Source organism: Scyliorhinus canicula, chromosome 17 (genome assembly GCF_902713615.1).
Source record: "Scyliorhinus canicula chromosome 17, sScyCan1.1, whole genome shotgun sequence".
Taxonomy (NCBI): domain Eukaryota; kingdom Metazoa; phylum Chordata; class Chondrichthyes; order Carcharhiniformes; family Scyliorhinidae; genus Scyliorhinus; species Scyliorhinus canicula.
Genome location: NC_052162.1, coordinates 65,873,871 through 65,901,416, shown reverse-complemented (window position 1 = coordinate 65,901,416; position 27,546 = coordinate 65,873,871). Strand labels below are relative to the sequence as shown.

At 44.2% G+C, this 27,546-nt stretch overlaps 1 protein-coding gene and 1 pseudogene across 2 annotated transcripts in view; one reads left to right on the top strand and one right to left on the bottom strand.

The window, feature by feature from the left end:
• chm (CHM Rab escort protein) overlaps nt 1-27,546 on the top strand; it is a 169,488-nt gene that overhangs the window by 41,765 nt on the left and 100,177 nt on the right. Inside the window, exons 3-5 of one of the 2 annotated variants that reach the window (XM_038776122.1) lie at nt 6,100-6,172; nt 16,951-17,072; nt 25,245-25,695. In XM_038776122.1, the coding sequence (XP_038632050.1) occupies nt 6,100-6,172; nt 16,951-17,072; nt 25,245-25,695 (646 nt within the window). The remainder of the gene's footprint in view (nt 1-6,099; nt 6,173-16,950; nt 17,073-25,244; nt 25,696-27,546) is intronic. The other variant, XM_038776123.1, reaches the window with a different exon arrangement.
• Nucleotides 8,244-8,449, bottom strand: LOC119952503 (annotated as a pseudogene).

The window sequence follows — 27,546 nt, the reverse complement described above, 5'->3', positions numbered from 1 at the left end:
CTATGGACAGGGACCAAATATCCTTGTGAAAATTTGGGTAGTGTGGTAACTTGACCAAAAGGAAGGTAGTTGAACGCATTGTAAAAGTTACATTTTCTTTACTTCAGAAACATTATGGTAATACAGTTTAGATTCAGCAGCTAAACACAACTACACACAAGCTCCTCATGACAATACTGAAAACCCATGCAAGCCCACGCGCCCGATGATGTCACACGCGCATGTGCACTTTTATTAAAGACATCCAAACACATAATCAAATAGGAAGATGCTAATTAAAACACTATAACAGATAGAGTCAAAGAAAAATTGAGCTGATACGGCAGTGGGTGAATAATATGGGCTCCCGGATTTTTGGAAAGTGATGGAGACACAAAACTACAGTTTGGTGATAATGGGCACCTTCAAGTATCCTACTATAGACAGAGGGATACTAACTGTGTAAAGAACAGAGAGGGGAGGAGTTCCTGAAATATGTACACGAGAGCCTTCATGATTAGTGTTTTATTTTAAGAGTATCTAATTCATTTTTTCCAATTAAGGGGCAATTTAGCGTGGCCAATCCACCTACCCGGCACATCTTTGGGTTGTGGGGGCGAAACCCACGCAAGCATGGGGAGAATGTGCAAACTCCATATGGACAGTGACCCAGAGCCGGGATTGAACCTGGGACCTCAGCGCCATGAGGCAGCAGTGCTACCCACTGTGCCACCATGCTGCCCCCATGATCAGTGTGTTTCATGGTTTAAAAAAAAATGTTTTCTTTAAGGAGTACCCAATTCTTTTTTTTCCCCAATTAAGGGACAATTTAGCTTGGCCAATCCACCTACCCGGCACATTTTGGGTTGTGGGGGTGAGACCCACGCAGACACTGGGAGAATGTGCAAAACTCCACACGGACAGTGACCCGGGGCTGGGATCGAACCCGGGTCCTCGGCGCTGTGAGGCAGCAGTGCTAACCACTGCGCCACCATGCCGATGTGTTTCATGGTTTAATGAAGAAGGAAGCACTGCTAGATTTAAATTCTGGGCACCAAAATGGTGGAAGTTGAGCATATTTCATGTGGAGAGCATTTGCGAGCAGTGTTCATAATTTCATGTTCGGAATAACTGGAAGAGGACAGGGTACAATCAAGCATAAAAATATGATGGGGAGGGTCAAATTCTGAGAGATGAAAAGGGATCAAGCTCCTCTGGATTGGAACCAAAGATGGTAGGTAAAGACTTTGGGTGGTGACCATGGAGTGAGTGGTTGCACACAGGGCAGCTCCGGATCGAAGGTGTTGGCTTTGGCACGTTATACCCGTTAGTGGGGTAGTTCTGGCAGAAAAATGGTGTAGAAGAAGAGGTTCTCCCCAAGATTGGCATGTCTACTGGCAACCAGACCCGGCAAAAAATAGTTAAAGACCTGACTAAGAAGCTGGAGGGGACCTTTGGCATGGCAACAAATTTGAGAATGGTGGAGGGGGAAGGGTCGCCGTCAGTGGGAAAGCTGCAGATGGAGCAGTTGATGGCCTTCATCAAGGAGGACTTTCACCAGCAAAGGAAGGCGATGCATGGCGACTAGTAGAAGGTGATTGAAGGAGCACTAGCACTTGTGCGTGGATTGCTGGACCGGGTGGAGAAGGGCCGCGAGCACAAGTGGCGACGATACGTGAGGTGGAAGAGGTGGTCCAACCAGAGTGATGAGACTTTGTTTGGCAGCAGAGGTGGGGATCCTGGGGGACCTATGTAAGTCGCTGCGAGTGAAGGTGTAGAAGCGGGAGAATAGGTCCATGCGGCAGAACTTGGAAATTGTGTTTCTGCTAGAGGGTGCCAAAGGAAAGAGCACCACGAAGTATGTGTCAAGGATGCTGGCCGGGCTGGTGGAGGAGAAGGGTAGGCAAGGTTCGGGACTTTGTGCGGAAAGAGCGGAGGGTGTTTCCCAGGTTGCCGGAGAACACTTTTTTTGGAGCAGCTGCTGCTCCCAGATAAATTGCGGGAGGGTAGGATTGGAAATATAGTTGGGGGAGCAGGGTGGTGTGCAAGTGGTGAGGATGAAGAACAAATGGGAAGAGGAGTTTGGGGGGGCGGGGGGAAATAGGCAGGGGACTGTGGTGCGGGACGATGCGGACCATAACACATAGGAGCAGAATTAGGGCACTTGGCCCATTGAGTCTGCTCAATTGTGGCTGATAGTTTCTCATCCCCATTCTCCTGCCTTCTCCCCATAATCTCTGATCCTCTTATTAATCAAGAACCTATCTATCTCTGTCTTAAGGACACTCAGTGATTTGACCTTCACAGCCTTCTGCGGCAAAGAGTTCCACAGATTCACCACCCTCTGGCTGAAGAAATTCCTCTTTATCTCTGTTTTAAAGATCATCCCTTTAATCTGAGATGGTGTCCTCTGGTTCTAGTTTTTCGTACAAGTGGAAACATCCTATCCACGTCCACTCTATCCAGGCCTTGCAGTATCTTGTATGTTTCAATAAGATCCCCTCTCATCCTTCTAAACTCCAATGAGAACAGACCCAGAGTCCTCAACCATTCCTCATATGACAAGCTCTTTGTTCCAGGGATCATTCTTGTGAACCTCCTCTGGACCCGTTCCAAGGCCAGCACATCCTTCCTTAGATATGGGGCCCAAAACTGCTCACAGTACTCCAAATGGGGTCTGCCCAGAGCCTTATACAGCCTCAGAAGTATATCCCTGGTCTTGCATTCTAGGATGGTAACTTCGATCTCCTCCTGCGCGGGGATGAGCTTGATTTAGTTCAAGGTGGTGCATAGAACATACAGTGCAGAAGGAGGCCATTCGGCCCATCGAGTCTGCACCGACCCACTTAAGCCCTCACTTTCACCCCATCCCCGCAACCCAACAACCCCATCTAACCTTTTTGGTCACTAAGGGCAATTTATCATGGCCAATCCACCTAACCTGCACATCTTTGGACTGTGGTAGGAAACCGGAGCACCCAGAGGAAACCTACGCAGACGCTGGGAGAACATGCAGATTCCGCACAGACAGTGACCCAGCAGGAAATCAAACGTGGGACCCTGCCGCTGTGAAGCGACAGTGCTATCCACTTGTGCTACTGTGCTGCCCACTGTGCTATCGTGCTGCCCACATAGGGTACACATTACTTGGGCAAGAATGAGTGGATTCTCCCAGGGGTGGCTGATGGGTGCGAAAAGTGTAGACGGGGCCGGCGAAAGATGCGCATATGATCTAGGATTGCGAGAAGGTGGAGAGATATTGGGAGACTGTGTTTGGGACGCTATCTAAGAAAGTAGGGGTGGAGGTCAAGCCGGACCCAATGGCGGTGACTTTTGGAGTATCGGAAGTGCCGGAGCTTCTGGAGGGGAAGTGGGGCGATGTGGCCTTCGCCTCTCTGGTTGCCCGGTGAAGGATCCCGTTAAATTGGAGGTCGGATACAGAGCCGTAGGTGGTAGCTTGGCTGGGGGGCTTGTACGACTTTATCTGGTTGGAGAAGAATATGTTTGAGATGAGGGGTTCAGTGGAGGACTTCAAAATGCGGTAGGGGCTGTTCATGATGCTGTTTAAGAAATTGTTTGTCGCGGGGGTGGGGGAGATTGTACAAACTGTGGACTGTGATTTTGTGGAATGTGTATTTTCTTTGTTGCTGTTTTTACTCGTTTGAAATAAAGTACATTTAAAAAAAAAAAGATGTGAAGTAAATGTACACGAAGAATGGGAGAGGAAGCTTTCAAAGAGGAGATAACTCAACTACAGAAGAGACATATTTCTGAGGGGAAAAGGAAGGGCATTCAAAAATAGAGCTCCCTGGATGACTGAAGACATAAAGCTCAAAAGAAGACTTTCATAGCGTTCATACGCTAGAGAGGCAAGCTCAATATATAAAGTACAGAGGAGCTCTAAAAAGGGAGAATACAGCAAAGAAGAGAGCATGAAAATAGATTAGCAGTTACTGTCGGGAAGTATTTTGTGAAATAAGTGTGGGAACAAAAATAAGAACTTTGTATGGAGCAGAGGGAATTTTTACGATTCTAAATGTTTTCTATCCTCACTATAGAAATGGATGCTGTCAATATAGCCATTAAAGAGGTGGTATTAACAATTTTGGATAGGAAAAGAATAAAGAGGGTGAGCTTAAAAGGTTGTCGGTCCTCTAAAGTAGATAAGTCACCTGGTCCTAATGTGATGCATCTGAGGGAAATAGGGCAGAAATTGTAGTAGCTTTGGCCACAATTTTCCATTCCTTGAATAAGGGGGTGGTGCCAAAGGACTGGAGGATTGTTACAAAGTTACAAATCTCTGGGGGGGACGACAAAAAAAGGGGAGAGTGATAAAGCCAGCAACTTCAGGCCTGTCAGCCTAAACTTGGTGCAACCTTTGGAGATAGGGATAAAAGGGTCCGTGACCAGAGACACAGATAGGTGATTGGCAAAAGAACCTGAAATGTCATAAGGAAACATTGTTTATGCGCAGCAAGTTATTGTAATCTAGAATACACTTCCTGGAAAGATGGTGGAAGCAGATTCAATAGTAACATTCAAAAGCAAACTTGATAAATACTTGAAGTGCAGAAACATTACAGCAATATGTGGAAAGAGCAAGAGAATGGGACCACAACGTGCTTCAGTCTTAAGTAATTAATGGAAGAGACCAGAGAGTATTGAAAGTAAAAATACTCATTTGGGGAAGAACCAATTTCAGTGACTTAAGAAAGGATGTGGCAGAGGTTGATTGAAGCAGGCAATTGTAGATTAAAGCAGTAACTGAGAACAGCGAGTTTAGGTATAAACTGGACCTTTCTGAAGGGAAGAGGTAGAGCATCCAAAACGAATGCATATTGTATGACAAAGGAAGTAAAAATTACATTAAAACAGAAAAATAAGCTTTCTGGCAAATGGCAGGAGGAACATTCCATTCTAACCAGCATGATTGTGTGCAGCACAGGAGAAAATAATATAGGAGTCAAAAAGCTTGTGAGAAGATGTGTTTGCAACACCAAGTGACTGCTAAAGCATTTTGTAGACATTGTTTTAGCAGTTAGCTGGGAAAAAGTTGAGGTTTTTTAAGAAGCCAAAGGAAAATGTTCATGTTGAGGCAGAGGACATGGCTAATATTAGTAGGTACTTAACATTTGCTACCTTAGAGAAAACTGGTGCATGTTAGCTCTCTGATTTAACCGATGCCTTTCCAATGTAGGATTTGCCCACAGTAGGGTTTTGAATACCTTGCCCACCGTACACTGACTTGTCTTTAATTTCCTGGTTTATTTGCCTTCTCTTTCTTGGTTCGTGGCATACCATTGTCAGCCTTCCAATTCTACTCATGTACCCAATTAAGACTGAAAGATTGTAACAAATGCTATTGCTATTTCTATCTTTCTTCAGCAACCTAGGATGCATTCTAACTTGACAGGTTGACTTACCAACTTGCAGTAATGCTAATCTTTTTAGAATGCTTGTCCATTTATTGCTATCCTGTTAATAATTCTCCTCTCTTTTAGTGCAGCACTTCAGATCTGCATTAGTGATAGTCTGGATTATGTGCTGAACACTTATTTTATGCTTAGATGCAAGAAAGCTACTGCTCAGCCAAGGCTGATATCAAAATAATAATCTTTATTAGTGTCGCAAGTAGTCTTACATTAACACTGCAAGTTGGTAAGTCAACCTGTCAAGCTACCACTTTAAATATTAGAATGGGGCTACTTGCATTATTTTTATTGACTAACTGGCTGGGTTTTCCGGGCCTTTAAAAACCTGCCAATGAGGGACTGCTGGATCCAGAGGTATATGTTTTTCCACATGCTAGTCTTCTCGGTCAGATGCTGCCACTCCACCACCGCCAAGATATTGGATATTACATGAACTGTCACTGGTTAAATTAGTCCAAAACTGATGGCTAATATAGTGCAATATTCTATTGTTTACTGCTTGACGCAAGCAAACCATCCATATCTGACGGTGACTGCAGTCAAACTGACAAGTCATGTCAAGATGTTATTTGACCTAACACGTAGAGAAATGCAGTTTAGATTTTAAAATTCTGACCAAGGAACAACATCTTAAAGAGCTGCTGTTTTGAACTTGATTCTGATTGATCAACTTTTTGATCCCATACAGGAAGAATTATTATGGAGGTAACTGGGCCAGTTTTAGCTTTTCCGGATTACTTTCGTGGATTGAAGAATGTAGAGTAAGTCATGTTTTATTTGGTAGATTGCATGAAAGTATTTGCAGTGCATAATTTAGTACAGTACTTTTATTTTTCCACATTTGTGCATTTCTTCCTATCCTCTCCAGAATATGCTTTTAAAACCTAGGTTAGCCATAAAATTAACCCAATTGCAGAAGTGCTTTGAGTTAACATACCAACAAGCTGTCTGTGAAATTATAGTGTGTGGTTTTGTTCTCTTGGTCAGAAGCTTGCTGACTGAACTTAGAATCATAGAATCATACAGTACAGAAGAGGTCTGTTGGCCCATCAAGCCTGCACCAACAGAAAAACCTCTAACCCAATCCCACTTCCCAGAATTTGGCCCATAGCCTTGAATGTTATTACATTTCAAGTGCTCATCCAAGTACTTGTTAAAGATTGTAAGATTCACTGCCTCAACTATCCTCCCTGGCAGTGCATTCCAGATTCACACCACCTTCTGGGTGAAAAAACTTTCCCTCAAATGCCCTTTAAACCTCCTGCCTTTCACCGTAAAATTATACCCCCTTGTTCTTGTCCCTTTAACTAAGGGGAGCAACTGTGTTCTATCCACTCTGTCCTGTATGCCTATACAACTACCCAATTCACCTGTCCTGCCGTCTTAAGGGATCTGTGGACAAACACCCCAAGAACCCTCTGTTCCTCTGAGCTCCTAATGTCTTGCCATTCATTGAGTACTCCCTTGTTGTGTTACTCCTTCCAAAGTACATCACCTCACACTTCTCGGGGTTAAATTCCATCTGCCACTGATCTGCCCATCTGACTTATCCGTCTATATCCTCCTGTAAACCGAGACCTTCTTCACTGTCAACCATCTAGCCAATCTTTGTGTGACCTGGAAACTTACTTATCATCCCCGGCACATTTTCGTCTATATTGTTTACTTATGTCACAAACAGTAAGGGACTCGGCAGTGATCCTGATGGTACGCCGCTAGATGCTGGTCTCCAGTTACACAAACAGCCTTGTACCACAACTCTCTGTCTCCTATCACGCATCAATTTTGGATCCAACTTGCCATGTTACCCTGGATCCCATGTGCTTTTACCTTCTTTATCAGTCTCCCATGTGGGACATTGCCAAAGGCTTTGCTGAAATCCATATAAACTACATCAACTGCACTACCCTCATCTACATACCTGGTCACCTCCCATCTCCAAAGAATTCAATCAGATTTGTTCGGCAAGACCTCTCTCTTTTGCAGTTGATAAGTGTCTTAAAATTTCTAGATTCTTCTTGTTCAATGTTTCCCCCCTCCTCCCCCATGTTAGAAAGGGAGGAGGAAAATGCAGCATTTGAGAGTATTTATTTGTTCATGAGATGTGAGCACTGTTACCAGGAGCAAGATAAGTTGCCCATCCGTAATTGCTCACAAAAGGGTTGGTCTGAGCTGCAACCTTCAATCACTGCATACTGTGGCATAAGAACATGAGAATATAAGGAACAGAAGCAGGAGAGGACCATACAGTTCTTCATATAAAAATAGAAAATAGGAGTAGGTCATTCAGCCTGCTCTGGCATTCAGAATGATCATGGCTGATCCTGTATCTCAACACTATACTCCCGCACTCTCCCCATGCCTCTTGATGCCCGAAGAGTCCATAAATCTATCTATTTCCTTCATAAATATATTCAGTGTTAGATAATTCCACAGGTTCTCCGCATGAAGAGGTTTCTCTTCATCTCTGTGCTACTGACCTAACCCATATCCTGATACAATGATTTTTTGTTCTCGACCCCCCTCCCCCACAGTGGAAAGCCTACACCGCCATTCACTATGGTTTTGACTGATCTTGTGCACCAACTCTACTTTCCCACATGCTCCCCATATCCCTTGATTCCCTGCGACACCAAAATTCTGTCCATCCCCACCTTAAATACATCCACAACCCTCTGGGAGAGTATTCCAATGATTCACAACCCATTTTCCTTCATTTCAGTCCTAAAAGTCTGACCCCTTATCCTGGAACTGTTCCCCCTTTTTCTAGATTCCCAAGCCAGGGGAAACAACCTCTCGGTATCTGCCCTGTCAAACCTCTTCATAATTTTTAAAAATTGCTTTTTCTGAGTTACAAAGCCAGGGCTCAGGGTGTGAACATGGGAGAACCCCTAATCCAGCTCCTTACCTGCTCCAAAAACCAATTCAAATTAAAATTGAAGCCAATTCATGGTCCTCACAAGAGAGACATACCAAATCTGAGCCAAAAGGCAGAACAGATACCACACTTGATCTTAGCCAAAAGGCCGAGAAGCGATTCCTCCTCTTAATTTTGAATGTTTCAATAGAATCGTTTTTAATATTCATTCACGCGATGTGGGCATGCCGGCTAGGGCCAACCTTAGTTGCCCTTCAGCAGGTGGTGGTGAGCTACCTTCTTAAACTCTGCGGTCCCTGAAGTGTAGGCACACCCACAGTGCTATTAGGGAGGGAATTCAAGGATTTTGACCTAGTGACAGTGAAGGGATGGTGATCTATCTTCCAGTCAGGATGCATAAACGCACAATCTCTACCCTCACTCACATGCTGGTGGTCCCCATTCCCCCATCCCAAACCATGCATGTTCTCCCCATTTCCTCTCTTGCTTGTGCTTTAAGACCTACTCACCCTCTCAATTCCACCCCGCTTGATCCCTTGCTCCATGGCCAATTCCCCTCCCACCCCATCGCCTGTTCTCCCCCTCCATTACCTGCTCTTTTCAGACTTGTGACTAGCGAGCCTAACAATGGCCAATGCACTGAGAAACCAACCTCTGATAGGATGAGCAGCCATATAATATTTTTCAAATGTTATACATTAGCCTGGCCCTCTGCAGACCCCCTGGGTGTATTCAACAGAACCTAGCGTTCTGTTGAACACAGTTGAGAAACCTGGCTGTAATAGGGTGTCCACTATTGCCTACTGCATGCCTACCTACACTGATTGATATACATGTTGTGATTCATATATCTCCACGTGCTATAAGATTGGCCTTATCAGCAAACCTTGTAAATAAAGTCCAAGCTATTTGCTTACTTTACATGCTTGAAGCAGAAATAGTGTGCAATAGTGTGGGACAGTTCTGGTACTGATCAGAGCCTTGTGCAAACTCTCAAATTGGCCAAGGGCTGCCAGTTTGGTAGTTGAGTGCTGGGCCTATCTCAAATTTACCCTGTAACGGTAAAGTTTCTCAAAAACCTGAACAGAAGCCATTTCTTTGCCTACTTTGCAGTGGCTATGCGAGTGGTAGTCTCCACTGACAGGATTCTGCCGTCAATCCGGAAAGACATATCGCCTACCACATAACTATGCAATGACATGTATGAATTTCAGTGCTGGTGCAATACCAGGTACCATGGGCAGAATAAATCAAGTGACTCACTGATCGAGTCAGCATGTTTCTTCAGTTTTTCGTAATAAGCAGAGTACAGAACTAAACCAGCCCACAGTTACAAACATATACGGTTAGATTTAGTGATTGGGCAACATTGATGCACAATCCAGAATGTGCTAATAGCTACGTTTACCACCACAATTCTTCCTCCCACTTCGCTTTGATCCCCTCCAGTGGTGCCGTAGCCTTTTCCAACATAGCTCCGTATACCGCTGACACTGTCCCCTTCTCCAGTCCACTTGCCGCCAGCACCTTCTCCAACAACGTGGAGGCCGATTCCTCCGGGAAGCTCTGTATCTCCTTCCTGGCAAAGTCCCGAACCTGCATATACCTAAACACTTCTCCCTGCGCCAGCCCATACTTCACTTCCAGCTCCCTCAATCCTGCAAATCGACCCCGAGGAAACAAACCTTTTAGAGTCTTAATCCACTTCTCTTCCCATTTTCGAAAGCTTCCGTCCCACCTCCCTGGCTCAAATCTGTGGTTCTCCCAGCATTTCCCTCAACCCTGCCCCCAACCTGATGTGTTGGCGAAACTGCCTCCAGATTTTCAATGAAGCTATTACTACCGGACTCCCTGAGTATTTCCCTGGAGCTATCAGGAGCGGGGCCGTTGCTAATGTCTTCAGCCCTGACCCCCTGCACGAAGTCTCCTCCATTCTGACCCACTGGGAATCAACCCTCTGACCCAGCTCCGCACCTTCTCCACATTTGCCGCCCAGTAGTAGTACATCAGGTTCGGGAGACCCAAGCCCCTTGATTGCCTTCCCCTCTGTAGCAGCACCTTCCTCACTCTGGCCACCTTCCCTCCCCATATAAACGGGGTAATCCTCCCCTCAATCTCCCTGAAAAAAGACTTTGGCAGGAAAATCGGTAGGCATTGAAAAATAACCGAAATCGCGGCAACACATTCATTTTAACCGCCTGCACCCGACCTGCCAGTGACAGAGGGAGACCATCCCACCTCACCAGGTCGGCTTTCATTCTCCCCACCAAACTAGTGATGTTGTATCTACGAAGCCTTTCCCATTCCCGGGGAACCTGCACCCCCAAATACCTAATGTGAGTCCCTGCCCTACGGAATGGCAGCCTCGCCACCCCTGCCCCCACCCCCGGCTGAGACACCACAAAATACTCACTCTTGTCCAAGTTCAGCTTGTACCCAGAGAAAGACCCAAATACCTGCAGCAATTCCAATATTCCTCCTATCGACGCACTCGGCTCCGACACGTATAGCAGCAAGTCGTCGACATACAAGGACACCCTATGCTCTATCCCCCCCTCACTATTTCTTTCCATGCTTCCGAACTTCTTAATGCGATGGCCAATGGCTCAATCGCAAGCGCAAACAGTAGGGGTGACATAGGACATCCCTGTCTCGTCCCACGGTGGAGAGAGAAGTATCTCGAACTGATATTGTTCATGCGGACACTCTCCTTCGGCCCCTTGTATAATAACTTTACCCAGTTCACAAATCTTGGTCCAACCCCAAACCGTTCCAGCACTGCCATCAGGTACCCCCATTCCACCCGATCAAACGCCTTCTCGGCGTCCAGTGCCACCACCACCTCTGTTTCCTTCCCTTCCGCCGGTGCCATAACGACGTTCAAGACCCTCCTAATATTTGAAAACAGCTGCCTCCCTTTCACGAACCCTGTCTGATCTTCACCTATCATCTTCGGGAGGCACCCCTCCAGCCTACCTGCCAGTACCTTTGCGTTCGCATTAAGAAGTGAAATGGGCCTATGCGACCCACACTCCGTCGGATCTTTATCCTTTTTAAGCAACAGTGAAATCGATGCCTGCCCCACGGTTTGCAGCAGCACTCCCTTCCCTATCGCCTCTTCAAACATCCCTACCATCAGGGGTGCCAACTTCTCCTTAAATTTTTTATAATATTCCACCGGAAAACCATCCGGCCCTGCCACCTTCCCCGACTGCATCCTCCCAATCGCGTCTTTTATCTCCTGCTCCAGTATTGCTCCTTCTAATGTAGCCTTGTCTCCCTCCCCTAGCCCCGGGTACGCCAACCCATCCAGAAATTCCAGCATCTCACGGTGTCCCCTGGGTGGCTCTGACCTGTACAACCTCTCGTAGAATTCCTCAAAAACCTTGTTAATCAGCTCCGGAGCCACCACCAACTTCCCGGCCCTAGCCCTTACCTGAAGAATTTCCCTTGCTGCTGCCTCCCTCTGGAGCTGACCTGCTAACGCCTTGTCTCCATGTTCATAAGCTGCATCCCTCGCTCGCCTCAGTTGGCGCACCGCCTTCCTGGTGGATAGTCGGTCAAAGCTCGCCTGTAGTTCCTTCTTCTTTCCCAGCATCGCTGGGTCCCCATCCTCCGCATAACTCCTATCTGCCTCCAGCATCTCATTTATTAGCCTCTGCCGCTCCAACTCTTTGTCCACTCTGGCCTTAAACTAAATTACCTCACCCCTCACTACCACCTTTAGAGCCTCCCAGGCGACTGCCATTGACACCTCACCCATACAGTTGAATCTTACATATTCCTTAATTACCTTTTCAATTTTTTCACAGAATACTTGGTTCCCCAAAAGCCCCACATCCAGTTTCCACCCCGGCCTCTGCACTACCCCCTTCTCCAGCACCATATCCACCCAATGTGGCGCATGATCTGACACAGCAATTGCAGAGTATTCCGACCCCTTGACTCCAGCCAGCAAAGCCTTTCCCACCACGAAAAAGTAAATCCGCGAGTATACCCTATGGACTGCTGAGAAAAACGAGTACTCCCATTCCCCTGGGTGCAGGAACCTCCAAGGGTCCACCCCTCCCATTTCCACCATTAGCCCAGCTAGCGCCTTTGCCCACCCTGATGGGACCAGTGAGCGCGGCCGTGATCTGTCCAACCTTGGCTTCTGCACCAGGTTCCAGTCCCCCCCCCCCCCCCCAAAATCAGCTTGTGTGTGTCCAAGTCAGGAATAGCTCCAAACACCTTCCTCGCAAATCCTGCATCGTCCCAGTTGGGACCGTATACACTTATCAGCGCCACTAATCTCCTGACCAGCGCCCCGGCCACAATCACATATCTACCCCCCTGATCTGTCACTACCTTCTCCATCTGGAAGCGTACCCTTTTGCTGACCAACACTGCTACCCCTCGAGCCCTTCCATCAAATCCAGAGTGAAACACTTGGCTAACCCAACCCATTTTAAGTCTCACCTGGTTCTTCACCCTCAAGTAAGTCTCCTGCAGCATTGCCACATCGGTTTTCAGACTTTTAAGATGCGCAAGTACCCTTGACCTCTTGACTGGACCTCCTAGCCCTCTCACGTTCCACGTAACTATCCTTACTGGGTGCCCCCCCCCCCCCCCCCCCCCCCCCCCCCACCTTTCTTATCCACCATGAACATACCGCCGGGCCCTGCCCCATAAGCTTCACCCGCCCCTGTCCATTGTTAGCATCAAACCCCTCCCGAAAACCCCCCCTACCTTTCCCCCAGAAACAACATCTCCCAGCATCCAACCGCCCCTCCCCCCCCCACTCGCCTCGTAGGCCCACTGATGCCTGCTATCCAGGCTCCAATGTCTGCAGCCCTCACCTTCTTTATTTTTATAATCAACTTTCAAATGTCCTGCTCACTGGCCTCCTCCAGTCCATAGCTGGCAAACTTCTGTTCATTCAAAACTTTGCGTCTGAGTTATTGCATGTACGAGTTTGCTCATCCCTTCACCATTTCCAAACTCCATGTATTTTCTGTCCCTCAGAAAGCTAGTGATTTAAAGGTCTTTGTTTCCTAATCCTCTATTACAGGGGTGGGCACACTACGGTCCGCGGGCCGCATGCGGCCCGCCAAAGGTCTTTATGCGGCCCACCAAGTCATAACATTTTTTTTTAAATTAAAAAACAATTTTATTTTTTTTAAATAATTTTTTTTTTAAGGTTAATGGGGGGGGCTGTTGGGTTACTTACTGGTATAGGGTGGATACGTTGACTTGAGTAGGGTGATCATTGCTCGGTGCAACATCGAGGGCCGAAGGGCCTGTTCTGTGCTGTACTGTTCTATGTTCTATATGAGGTGCCCAGAATCATAACCGGGTGAAGTAATTATTTTACTTAATATACTATGCGGCCCTTTAAAATTGTGAATTTCTGAATGTGGCCCTTGCACGGAAAAGTTTGCCCACCCCTGCTCTATTATCTTATCCGACTGTTTATCATTGGTGGTTTCAATCCGTATGTTCCAGCAAGCATTTGCTTTTCCAGTTTTGGCTTGCTGCTTGTCCCTGGCTTTGTCTACTCTATTAATGTTCATTTGAGTGGTAAAACAGTGGTAAAGAATAATTGATTGAATTACATAATGTTCTACAGTGCTGCTTCTACTGGAAAGCTGCTGTGCTGATCCTTCAGTCACTTGTACCACTGCCATTGAAACTCTCTCCTAAAGCACCCTGCCTTTCCAGTTCTCACTTTCTTCAAACATATTCCCATACCAGCCTCCCCGAACAGATGCCGGAATGTGGTGACTAGGGACTTTTCACAGTAACTTCATTTTGAAGCCCACTTGTGACAATAAGCAATTTTCATTTTTTCAATCATGCTTTTGGTTCCTCTCGTTCTTTGAGGAATCCTATAATAGTTCAAATGGGGCTGATAAACAAGTGTAAGTTCACGACAAAATTAATTTTGGTCAATGCTAATCTCTTTCCAACTAGATCTGGGCTCACAGTACTGAAGTGTCAATAGCCTAGTGTACACTCGTACTGAATTGGTAGTCTTGCACAGAATTTGTAAAGATGGGACACGTTCATATTGAAGTAAAGTATTTTGGGACAAATTAGAGTTTCACTTTATATGTGGTTTCCTATCTATCCTGGGCATCCCTGATGCTGGCTCATACAAATTGGTCTATTAGTCAATTTTTTCATTTTTTGCCCAAGTGGAAGGGAAATGGGAACAGTGATTTTCCAAAACAGGTGTAAAAACTTGAATTAATTGTATTTGACCTGCAGGGCAATAAATTGGAAACCATCAGATCCATTATTATCTTTCTCTTCCTAATAATAATCTTTATTGTCACAAATAAGCTTCCATTAACACTGCAATGAAGTTACTGTGAAAAGCACCTAGTCACCACACTCCCGACGCCTGTTCGGGTACATAGAACATACAGTGCAGAAGGAGGCCATTTGGCCCATCGAGTCTGCACTGACCAACTTAAGCCCTCTCACTTCCACCCCATCCCCATAACCCAATAACCCCATCTAACCTTTTTGGTCACTAAGGGCAATTTATCATGGCCAATCCATCTAACCTGCACGTCTTTGAACTGTGGGAGGAAACCGGAGCACCCGGAGGAAACCCACGCAAAGGGAGATGGTGCAGACTCCACACAGAGAGTGACCCAAGCCGGGAATCAAACGTGGGACCCTGGAGCTGTGAAGCAACAGCGCTCCCCACTGTGCTACTGTGCCGTCCTTGCTGTTTTTCTACAAACGTACACGATGCTGACAATAGTCGGACTTGTCCAAACACCTACATTCTGCCATTTCTGTGACTGTTTCCAGTCTGTGCCGAAAATGGGATTCATATCTGGCAATTTGCTTGGCAATTTGCTTGCCATGTAATGGCTTATCACTCATCAGTCGTGCAGCACTCAGGCTATGAAACATTTGTATTTCTGACATTGAAAATTTTATGATATGAAAAGAATGTATTCTAGTCACTCTTCTATAGAGAGTTTAAAAGTAAAAAATTGACACATGTCAGTGTGACATTTAGATTTTGTAACCTCTGAATTATGATGTGAAATTCTTTTTCTCCCTGGCTGCATCCCTCTGATGCACACTAGGATGTTATGCCACATTAAAGGTGCCATGTGAATGCACATTCTTGCACTTCAAAGTAGTGTTATTCAGAACCTTGAAAATGGCTGTTTGAGTCCTGTGAAGCATAAATGTGCAAGTGAAAAGTTATCCCAAGATGAGCTACAATTAACACTGATGCCTCAAGGCCAGGGACCCGGGTTCAATTCTGGCCTTGGGTGACTCTGTGGAGTATGCACATTCTCCTCATGTCTGCGCGTTGGTTTTCGCTTGGTGCTCCGGTTCCTCCCACTGTTCAAAGATGAGAACAAAGATAATACAGCACAGGAACAGGCCCTTCGGCCCTCCAAGCCTGTACCGGTCATGATATCACCCTTGGCCAAAACCTTCAGCACTTCCTAGTGCCGTATCCCTCTATACCCATCCTATCCATGTATTTGTCGAGATGCCTTTTGAACGCCTATAATGGATATGCTACCGCTTCCTCCTTGGCAACACGTTCCAGGCACTTGCCACCCTCTAGAAAAGAAACCTGCCTTGCGTGTCTCTAAACTTTGCTCCACGTACCTTAAACCTATGCCCCTTGGTGACTGACCCCTCCACCCTGGGGCATGTTCAGGTTAGATGGATTGGCCGTGCTCAGTTGCTACTTGGTGCCCAAAGATGTGCAGGTTTGGTGGGGTTATTGGGTTACAGGACAGGCTGGGGGAGTGGTCCTCGGTAGGGTGCTGCTTCAGAGCGTCGGAGCAGACTCGATCGGCTGACTGGCCTCCTTCAGCACAGTAGGAATTCTACGGTCCTAATTTAATCTGACTGCGCAAAAAATCTATTACTAATTACTTCTTAAAATTTGTTTATTTTAAGAGTTATGAAATAATCTTGAAAATCATTGCATCGCTTGACAAGTAGGGTTAATTTTAGTTTCTGGCATTGATGGTTTGACGGAATGACCTCCAGATGATGATGCATCTGTGCAACAATAATGGCAATCTGCCCAAAACAAAAAAAAATCGCTGGTATTTTTAGCAATAATGCTTCCTTTTGTTCATGACTAAAGTGTGTATATATATCCTTTGACCTTTTCGTTATTCATATTAAAACACAAATTTCCTTTTATTAAAATGCACTATCCTGCATGCCCTTGATATTTTTCAATGCAAATTCCAGTGAATTTACTGAGGACAAAAGTTAACAATTTCTGTGAAAAGGTTGACTTGTTACACCTCTTTACAAAAGATAAACTTACAGTCTTGACATTGTCTAATTAAAAATTAATATGTGAAAATGTACTGCTAATCAATGAAATTTTAATTCCTCACACTTTTAAAACAGTGGCATTGAAATAATCTACAGTTGAATATTATAGTGAGTTACATTGATTTTAGATTGGAAAAGTCTTGCTCAACTTTTAATCGATTTTTCAAAAAGTTAATCAATACGTTACCAGTGACCCCTACCAGATGGTAGTGAAAGCCTTCAAATGTAAGACCATTTAAGACCAGATGATTTTATTGCTATGTATTAGAAATACCCTAGGTATTGTCGTTGCTTTTCTACCTATTCTGAATTTCCATTCATTTGATCTTAACCCCATATCAGGGACAGACCTCTGGTAATGCAGATGTTAGCTGGAAAGACAAGATATTAGAAGGGGAAGATGCCATTCAACTTGGTCAGATGGATAGATCCATTGAAAATTTGGAAACCTTTTGCTACACAAGGTGTGTTTTTCAAAATCCATTCCTCATTATTTTCTAAGAAAAGTAAGAAGCATCAAAGGATTAAAATTGTTAAATTGAACCTCAACTCGAAGAACATTGTCACGTTTAGTTAGAAATGACTATAGCAAAATAATATTTTGAAATTAGGTGCCTGTATCATAAAGTACGGTTAAATTGTGTAGATTGAAGCTAAATGTCCTGTTTAATTGTCTGTCTGTACCTTTCCTTTTGCGTCTGGTACTACTTTTCCTCTACTCCTTTTTGTTTAAGAAAAAAACAATTTTTAAAATATTAAATGCACGCTATGAAGCGGTTTGAAAATGAAGGTTGTATAGTCTTGTTGCCAGATGCTCAATTTTTAGATCCGTTCAAGTAAACTGTGGATTAAATTCTATTTTAATCAATGACAGTTCACCTAAGAAAGCCATTGTGTAAGGTGGACTAGAGTTTACCATGAAATCAGGAGCTCTGAATGCATCTCATTTCAAATTGATCTAAACTAATGGTTACCTGTACTTGTGTAGTGCATTTGTTTTGTTCTTTTTTATTTATCTCAATCCACCATTGGAGGTGCTATAGCACAGTGGTAGCATCGCTGCCTCTGAGCTAGAAGCTCTGGGTGCGAGTCAGGACTCCATGGTCACGGAAGATGCATTCCTAACGTGTTCAAACAGGTTGATTATCAGCTTGTAAATCCTCCCAAGACACCTGATAGCAGGCAACAAGAGTGGGAGAGTTTCCTGGTGGGAAACCATTGCAGTACTTTGTCAACCATAATGATGAAACAATCCAAAAACGTCCATGAACACCAATGCTCTCTGAAGGCATGGTACCTGGTGGAATAGGAGCAATGCACTGCCTGTTGACGAGCACATCTTGCACATTTAAGAACGCTGGAAAATATAAACTTATATCCATGCACAACTAGCAACAGGGATTCCTTTTGACTGCTGAGCCATTCTGAAAATGTTCGGAGAAGGCCATGAATATTTACGCATCGACAGCTTATCTGATGAGCTAAGAATTTTGTCCCTGTATACAACATGCACAACAACATATCTGGAAAGTGAATCGAGAGGTTTTCATCAGGAAATTGTTCATCAGACCCGGAGCAGCGGCAGCAGCGGGCCGAGTGGAGTGCGGGGTGGGGCGAAGGGAGTGACGGTAGCGGCGAGGGGAGCGACGGGGCAAGGGGAGCATGGGGCGAGGGGAGCGGCACCAGCGGAGGGGCGAGGGAGGAACAGGGCGGTGGGGGAGAGCAGTGTGAGCGGCGTGGCAAGAGGAGCGCCACCTGTGGTGGGGCGAGACTGCAAGGCATGAGAGAGAGGGAAATGACATCACTCTTTAAAAGTGTCATCACTGATGAACAGACAGATGATCGGTAGGTGATGAATGATTGTTAGTCCCCACCCTACAGCAAAGCCTGGTCTCCAGTTGTCTCAGATTTCCCTGCCACTGGGCTAAGACCTCGCTCCACTGGGACCATGTGGTGGTTGGTGTGCAATGACCACCCAACGTTAAAAGAATCCATGCACAGGCATCTTCCACCACAACCCAACCCTGCCCACCCAAATAACTTTTGGGACCTGGGACGTCAGGATCCTTATGGACAACATCACCGTAACAGATCCGTATGTCACACCACATCCATAGCCACGCCACAACATTGACATCGCCGCTCTGATCGAGACACGACTGGCAGGAGAAGTCCACTTAAAGAACAAGGAGGTTTCCTTGTCCATATTTGACCTGGTGCCAGGAGACTTAATAGGATCAAGTGTCAATGTTGAGAACTTTCGGGTTAACTTTTCTCCTGACTGTATACCCCTGTGCTGCTACCTTTGCTGGGTCTGTCCTGACAGTGAGACAGAACATACCCAGTAATGGCGGCATCTGGGATATTGTATAAGGAATAACTCCATGAGTATGACTATGTCAGGCTGTTGCTTGACTAGTCTGACAGACTGCTCTTCTACACACAAATGTCAAAGTAAAAGTAAAATCTCTCAGTCACACTTTGACCTGTGCTGTATAATTCAGATTATTCTTTATTTCAAAAGTCCTAATTGCTATATAAAATAATATTAACATGGTCAGTTGTATACCACTATGTTCTAAATCAACTGGCCAAGACATTCCTAGAAAGCCAAAGCTTATTTTGCTGGCAGTGAGTACTTTGGTAAATCCAATGTTTAAAGATATGAAATTCCTGACTGTTTGAGGTTGACGGTTTCCATGCTTTCATCTTTTTCTCAAGAAGATGAATTTCGGAGGAAGGACGTGACATGTGTATTCTGTATGTAGTGGCTAAATGAAAAATGTTATCTTTTGGATTTGGTGGTCTGCCCAATTTTTCTATCTGGAAAATAAACTTTATAAATTGTACTTACCGTCTTTCCAATTTCTCGAGTTAAAATGCCTGATGCTTGGTCAATTTGAAATTGTTTTCTGATTCTATGAATTTATCTATCTTGTGAATCCCATTACTAACATGAACTAAATGGTAGCAATGGAGGTCGGGGGAAACTTCTGGGGTTGTGCTTGTTTTGTAGTGCGAAGTTTGGAGGCAATCTCAGCTCATTAACTAAGTTCTTAAGAGGTCATCTTCTGATTTTTTTCCCCCTCCGTTGCTAAGTAAGTAAGCTTATGAAAATCGCAAGATAATTACAGACAGAATGGACAAGTCTGCTTCACCCCTCTATTGAAATATCAAATTATTTCTTAAATGATTTTACTACTACTACTAAACACCAGGATGGGAACCGGAGCTTTGGATCAGAGGATAGGGTAGCTGTTGAACAGGCAGAAATAGTTTGCAGCGACTCTGTGAGGAAGTTGATAGGGCAAAGTTGCACTCAGTGGAATGGGTTAAAGTCTGTTTCAATGCAAGGAGTGTCAGGAATAAGGGAGATGAACTTAGAGCATGGATCAGTACTTGGAACTACGATGTTGTGGCCATTACGGAGACATGGATTTCACAGGGGCAGGAATGGTTGTTAGATGTTTTAAGAAGAATATGGAGGGAGGTAAAAGAGGAGGGGGAGTGGCACTGTTAATTAGGGAGTGCATCACAGCTGCAGAAAAGGAGGTAGTCGAGGAGGGTTTATTTACTGAGTTAGTATGGGTGGAAGTCAGAAACAAGAAAGAAGCAGTCACTTTATTGGGACTTTTCTAAAGGCACCCCAATAGCAGCAGAGAGATAGAGGAACAGATTGGGCGGCAGATCTTGGAAAGGTGCAGAAGTAACAGAGTTGTTGTCATGGGTGACTTCAACTTCCCTAATATTGACTGGAACCTCCTTAGTGCAAATGGTTTGGATGGAGCAGATTTTGAGGGTGTGCACAGAAAGGATTCCTGATTTTAATATGTAGATAGGCCGACTGGGGGAGGGGGCATATTGGATTTGGTGCTCGGCAACGAACCAGGTCAGGTGTCCGATGTCTCGGTGGGAGAGCATTTTGGTGACAGTGACCGTAACTCCTTGATATTTACCATAGTCATGGAGAGGGATAGGAACAGACAGTATGGGAAGGTATTTAATTGGGGAGAGGAAATTATACTGCTATTAGACATGAGCTGAGGAAGATAAAGTGGAAACATTGTTTTTGCTCTCCAATGGAGTAGTACCGGATGATTGGAGGGAGGTGAATGTTGTTCCCCTGCTCAAGAAAGGGAATAGGGAAATCGCTGGGAATTACAGATCGGTCAGTCCTGCATCTGTGGTGAGCAAAATATTGGAAAGGATTCTGAGAGATACGATTTATAATTATTTAGAAAAACTTAGTTTGATTAAAGATAGTCAGCATGGCTTTGTCAGGGGCAGGTCATGCCTCAAGCCTCATTGAATTCTTTGAGGATGTGAAGAGACACACTGATGAAGGTCGGGACAGTAGATGTGGTGTATATAATAATAATAACCCTTTATTGTCACAACTATGAAGTTACTGTGAAAAGCCCCTAGTCACCACATTCCAGCACCTGTTTGGGTAAGGTGGCATGGGAATTGAACCCGCGCTGCTGGCCTTGTTCTGCATCACAAACCAGCTGTCTAGCCAACTGAGCTAAACCAGCCTGCAGTTTATGGATTTCAGTAAGGCATTTGATAAGGTTCCCCATGGTAGGCTCATTCAGAATGTTAGGGGGCATGGGATACAGGGAAATCTGGCTGTCTAGATACAGAATTGGCTGGCCAAAAGAAGACAGCGTGGTAGTGGATGGAAAGTATTCCGCCTGGAGGTCGGTGACCAGTGGTGTCCCGCAGGGATCTGTTCTGAGACCTCTGCTCTTTGTGGTTTTTATAAATAACTTGGATGAGGAAGTGGATGGGTGGGTTCATAAGTTTGCCGATGACACGAAGGTTGGTGGAGTTGTAGATAATGTCGAGGGCTGTTGCAGCTTACAGCAGGACATTGACATGATGCAGAGCTGGGCTGAGAAGTTGCAGATGGAGTTCAACCTAGATAAATGTGAAGTGATTCATTTTGGAAGGTCAAATTTGAATGCTGAATACAGGGTTAAAGGCAGGATTCTTGGAAGTGTGGAGGAACAGCGGGATCTTGGTGTCCATGTACATAGCTCCCTCAAAGTTGCCACCCAGGTTGATAGGATTGTTAAGAAGGCGTATGGTGTGTTGGCTTTCATTAACAGTGGGATTGAATTTAAGAACCGTGAGGTTTTCCTGCAGCTTTAGAAAATCCTGGTTCGATCACACTTGGAATATTGTGCCCAGTTCTGATCGCCTCATTATAGGAAGGATGTGGATGCTTTGGAGAGGGTGCAGAAGGGATTTAGCAAGATGCTGCCTGGACTGGAGGGCATGTCTTATGAAGAAAGGGTTGAGGGAGCTCGGGCTTTTCTCACTGGAGCGAAGAAGGAAGAGAGGTGACTTGATAGAGGTGGACAAGGTGATGAGAGGCATGGATAGAGTGGATAGGCAGAGACATTTTCCCCAGCCTCCCCGAACAGGTGCCGGAATGTGGCGACTAGGGGCTTTTCACAGTACCTTCATTTGAAGCCTACTTGTGACAATAAGCGATTTTCATTTCATTTTCAAATGGCTGTCACGAGGGGACATAATTTTAAGGTGATTGGAGGAAGGTGTAGGGGAGATGTCAGAGGTAGGTTCTTTACACAGAGAGTGGTGGGTGCGTGGAATGCACTGCCAGCAGAGGTGGTGGATTCAGAGTCATTAGGGATATTTAAGCGACTCTTGGACAGGCACATGATGATATCGGTGCTATGGAGGATAAGGTTGAATCCATTTGGGTGGAAATCAGGGATAGTAAGGCGAAAAAGTCACTGATAGGAGTAGTCTATCGGCCACCAAATAGTAACGTTATGGTGGGGCAGGCAATAAACAAAGAGATAACTGATGCATGTAGAAATGGTACAGCAGTTATCATTGGGGATTTTAATCTACATGTCGATTGGTTTAACCCGGTCGGTCAAGGCAACCTTGAGGAGGAGTTTATAGAATGTATCCGCGATAGTTTCCTAGAACAGTATATAATGGAACCTACGAGGGAACAAGCGGTCCTAGATCTTGTCCTGTGTAATGAGACAGGATTGATTCATGATCTCATAGTTAGGGATCCTCTCGGAAGGAGCAATCACAATATGGTGGAATTTAAAATACAGATGGAGGGTGAGAAGGTAAAATCAAATACTAGTGTTTTGTGTTTAAACAAAATGGGATGAGAGAAGAACTAGCTAAGGTAGACTGGGAGCAAAGACTTTATGGTGGAACAGTTGAGGAACAGTGGAGAACTTTCCAAGCGATTTTTCACAGTGCTCAGCAAAGGTTTATACCCACAAAAAGGAAGGACAGTAGAAAGAGGGAAAATCGACTGTGGATATCTAAGGAAATAAGGGAGAGTATCAAATTGAAGGAAAGAGCATACAAAGTGGCAAAGATTGGTGGGAGACGAGAGGACTGGGATATATTTAAGGGGCAACAGAAAGCTACTAAAAAAGCTATAAAGAAGAGTAAGATAGATTATGAGAGTAAACTTGCTCAGAATATAAAAGCAGACAGCAAAAGTTTTTACAAATATATAAAGCAAAAAAGAGTGGCTAAGGTAAATATTGGTCCTTTAGAGGATGAGAAGGGAGTTTTAATAATGGGAGATGAGGAAATGACTGAGTAACTGAACAGGTTTTTTGGGTCGGTCTTCACAGTGGAAGACACAAATAACATGCCAGCGACTGATAGAAATGAGGTTATGACAGGTGAGGACCTTGAGAGGATTGTTATCACTAAGGAGGTAGTGATTGGCAAGCTAATGGGGCTAAAGGTAGACAAGTCTCCTGGCCCTGATGGAATGCATCCCAGAGTGCTAAAAGAGATGGCTAGGGAAATTGCAAATGCACTAGTAATGATTTACCAAAATTCACTAGACTCTGGGGTGGTCCCGGTGGATTGGAAATTAGCAAACGTGACACCACTGTTTAAAAAAGGAGGTAGGCAGAGAGCAGGAAATTATAGGCCAGTGAGCTTAACGTCGGTAGTAGGGAAGATGCTGGAATCTATCATCAAGGAAGAAATAGTGAGGCATCTGGATAGAAATTGTCCCATTGGGCACACGCAGCATGGGTTCATAAAGGGCAGGTCGTGCCTAACTAATTTAGTGGAATTTTTTGAGGACATTACCAGTGCAGTGGATAACGGGGAGCCAATGGATGTGGTATATCTGGATTTCCAGAAAGCTTTTGACAAGGTGCCACACAAAAGGCTGCTGCATAAGATAAAGATACATGGCATTAAGGGTAACGTAGTAGCATGGATAGAGGATTGGTTAATTAATAGAAAGCAAAGATTGGGGATTAATCGGTGTTTCTCTGGTTGGCAATCAGTAGCTAGTGGTGTCCCTCAGGGATCCGTGTTGGGCCCACAATTGTTCACAATTTACATAGATGATTTGGAGTTGGCGACCAAGGGCAATGTGTCCAAGTTGGCAGACGACACTAGGATGAGTGGTAAAGCGAAAAGTGCAGAGGATACTGGAAGTCTGCAGAGGGATTTAGATTGGTTAAGTGAATGGGCTAGGGTCTGGCAAATGGAATACAATGTTGACAAATGTGAGGTTATCCATTTTGGTAGGAATAACAGCAAACGGAATTATTATTTAAACAATAAAATATTAAAGCATGCTGCTGTGCAGAGAGACCTGGGTGTGCAAGTGCATGAATCACAGAAAGTTGGTTTACAGGTGCAACAGGTGATTAAGAAGGCAAATTGAATTGTGTCCTTCATTGCTAGAGGGATGGAGTTTAAGACTAGGGAGGTTATGCTGCAATTGTATAAGGTGTTAGTGAGGCCACACCTGGAGTATTGTGTTCAGTTTTGGTCTCCTTACTTGAGAAAGGACGTACTGGCACTGGAGGGTGTGCAGAGGAGATTCACGAGGTTAATCCCAGAGCTGAAGGGGTTGGATTACGAGGAGAGGTTGAGTAGACTGGGACTGTACTCGTTGGAATTTAGAAGGATGAGGGGGGATCTTATCGAAACATTTAAAATTTATTAAGGGAATAGATAGGATAGATGCGGGCAGGTTGTTTCCACTGGCGGGTGAAAGCAGAACTAGGGGGCATAGCCTCAAAATAAGGGGAAGTAGATTTAGGTCTGAGTTTAGGAGGAACTTCTTCACCCAAAGGGTTGTGAATCTATGGAATTCCTTGCCCAGTGAAGCAGTTTAGGCTCCTTAGATAGATCGTTTTTTGAAGAAAAAAGGGATTAAGGGTTATGATGTTCGGGCCGGAAAGTGGAGCTGAGTCCACAAAAGATCAGCCATGATCTCATTGAATGGCGGAGCAGGCTCGAGGGGCCAGATGGCCTACTCCTGCTCCTAGTTCTTATGTTCTTATGTTCGGTTGATCTTGGAACAGGATAAATGGACGGCACAACATCGTGGGTTGAAGGGTCTGTACTGTGCTGAACGGTTCTCTGTTCAATGTTCTATGAGTCCATTCCACGTGTTGCTCACTTTGGCGAGAAGAATTTCCTGATGTCTATTTTAATTTGCTTTTTACTGATTTGATTATTGAAATAAAATTTGTGATTTGATTAAGAAATTTGAAATTTTGATTTGAAATTTGATTAATTATTGCTATGAAGGGTCATAAAATCTCATTTTATGATATTTCTGATTTTTTAATGATTTTTGTGATTGATAGGACAGTTGCAGTGGAAGATGTTGAAACAGGAGCACTTGAAAATAAACAAACTAACGTGAATTCTAACACTACGATAGAGAATGCAGCATTGAGAAATCAAGATGAGAAAAGTCAAACTTGTAAAGTGGAAAGTATTGATGAGGCAGCACCTTCTCTGGAAAATATTGAGGATCAAGACTCTCCACTCTCAACAAAGGAGGAAGTTTCTTCTGAAAAAAATCAAATTGAAGATAGCCCTTGTTCCAGCAATATCACATCATCCACAAATTCAGAAATTACCCTGACCATAAAGGACATCGCTGACAATATAGCTTCAACTGAGGTGGAAGCTGGCAATATCAACCAAACGACTGATGTTTCTGCTCCGGAAGTGAAGAAAGAAGCAAAAGAAATGACATACTCACAGATTGTAAAGGATGGCAGGAAATTTAACATTGATTTGACTTCAAAGGTAATAACTTTGCTTTTGCTCACTAGTAGTTTGAGGCATTCAAATGATTAAAGCTCAGTTTGTGAAGTTCAAAATAGGAGTTTGGTTTGCTTATTGGCACAGAGGTCTTATGTGTGGTTTTCTTTTATTTCCACATGTTCTATTTTTACTGTTTCTGAGCCTTCTGTATTAATTTGACTGGTGGAAGAAGTGATGCACAACTAGGTTGCAAAAGCATTTGTTCTCTGCTCTAATTTCTAATGAAACTGTTTATAATATTGAGAAATCAGGGTCAAACAAAGGATTTTTGAAGGTTGTTTGCCTAGTATGCAGTGCTTTTCATGTGTATGTTATGAATTTTAATATCAATAAGATCTATTTTGTATTGCGTGAGCAGCAAATTTATGCCAGTGTTTTTTATTTTAATGTTATAATGTTCTAACCTTTTAAATATGATTTCCTATCAGGTTAATGTGGTTTGGGGGCTCAACTGGGTGGATGCTGAGAGGATGTTTTACCCGTGTGTGAGAGACTAGGGCCAGGGGACACAGTTTAGAAATTAGAGGCCTTCCATTTAAGATGAATGTTGCGATGAATGTAGGAATTTCAGATATATTGTGTTATAAGTATTTGGTAAGGTAAAATCTTGGGTTAAGAGTGTGTTTCACTGCTGAAGTCATGTTTTAAAAGAAATCCTAGTTTGAAAGGCAAGCATATTTTAGGTGCCAGGAGAACAATTAGCCATTGTAAAAAGCTTGGGCTAATGCAGTTTTTTGTTTTGATTAGGAATTTGATTCCCTTTGGAGTTAATTCCCTTTGGAGTTAATTAGTTTTCAGCTTGGTGAGATGATGTAATTTGCTGAGCAGAGCTATGGCATAGGGCTTTTGAGAATGAATTTTCAGTTCAGTTCAGTTCTGGATGAAGCTTGGGGCCGCAAGTCAGGTTTTGCTTTCTGCAGTTGAGTTAAAAAGAGAGTAACAGTCTTTAAAGCAAGAAACAAGCTGAAACAAGCCAGTTGAAACAGCTTTTGAAAACATACAGCTGGAGTTTCTGCATGGGCCTGACCAGAGTTGGATCTTTTCTGTAAAGCAGTGTCAAGAGGTCTCTTTCTCAAAGAATCACACTGAAAAGCAGTATTTCACTGTGCTATTTAAGGTGGATTGAGAGCAGAGATTTTTTTTTGTTCTTGTTGTTTAAATGGGAATGAAGATAGCAAATAAGGGTATTGTATTGTATTAACTGTAATGAGTATTGTTTAAGGGGTAATTGTAAGCTCTTTTTGGGTGTGATGTTAAAGATTTTAATACTGTGTTGGCAATAAAGTTTGTTTTAATATACCATATCCTATTTCTTTGTGCATCACTCCTGGAGAGAAGTATCCTTTCCTCACAGTCTTACAAATTTAAAATAAAATATTGGGGGTTTGGACCTGTATCCTAGCCACTGTTGGGGTTTGGTCTGGGAAGGTAATAAGATTAGGAGAATTAATTTTCTCTTTCAGAAGTCTATAGTCTGTGGTATTCTCTTCACCGGAGAGCAGGGAGGTAGGGTAAACAAGTGTTTTAAGGCATGGTTTCATAGATTCTTGATTGTCAAAACAATGTCAAAGGGTATGGGGGTGTAGACCAGAAAATAGAGTTGAGGCCACAATCAGATCAGCTATGATCTTATCAAATGCTGGAACAAGCTTGAGAGGACTGTATTTGTATGTTTGATAAATTGTAGGGCAGCACGGTGGTGCAGTGGTTAGCACTGCTGCCTCACGACGCTGAGGTCCCAGGTTCGATCCTGGCTCTGGGTCACTGTCCGTGTGGAGTTTGCACATTCTCCCCATGTTTGCATGGGTTTTGCCCCCACAAGCCAAAGATGTG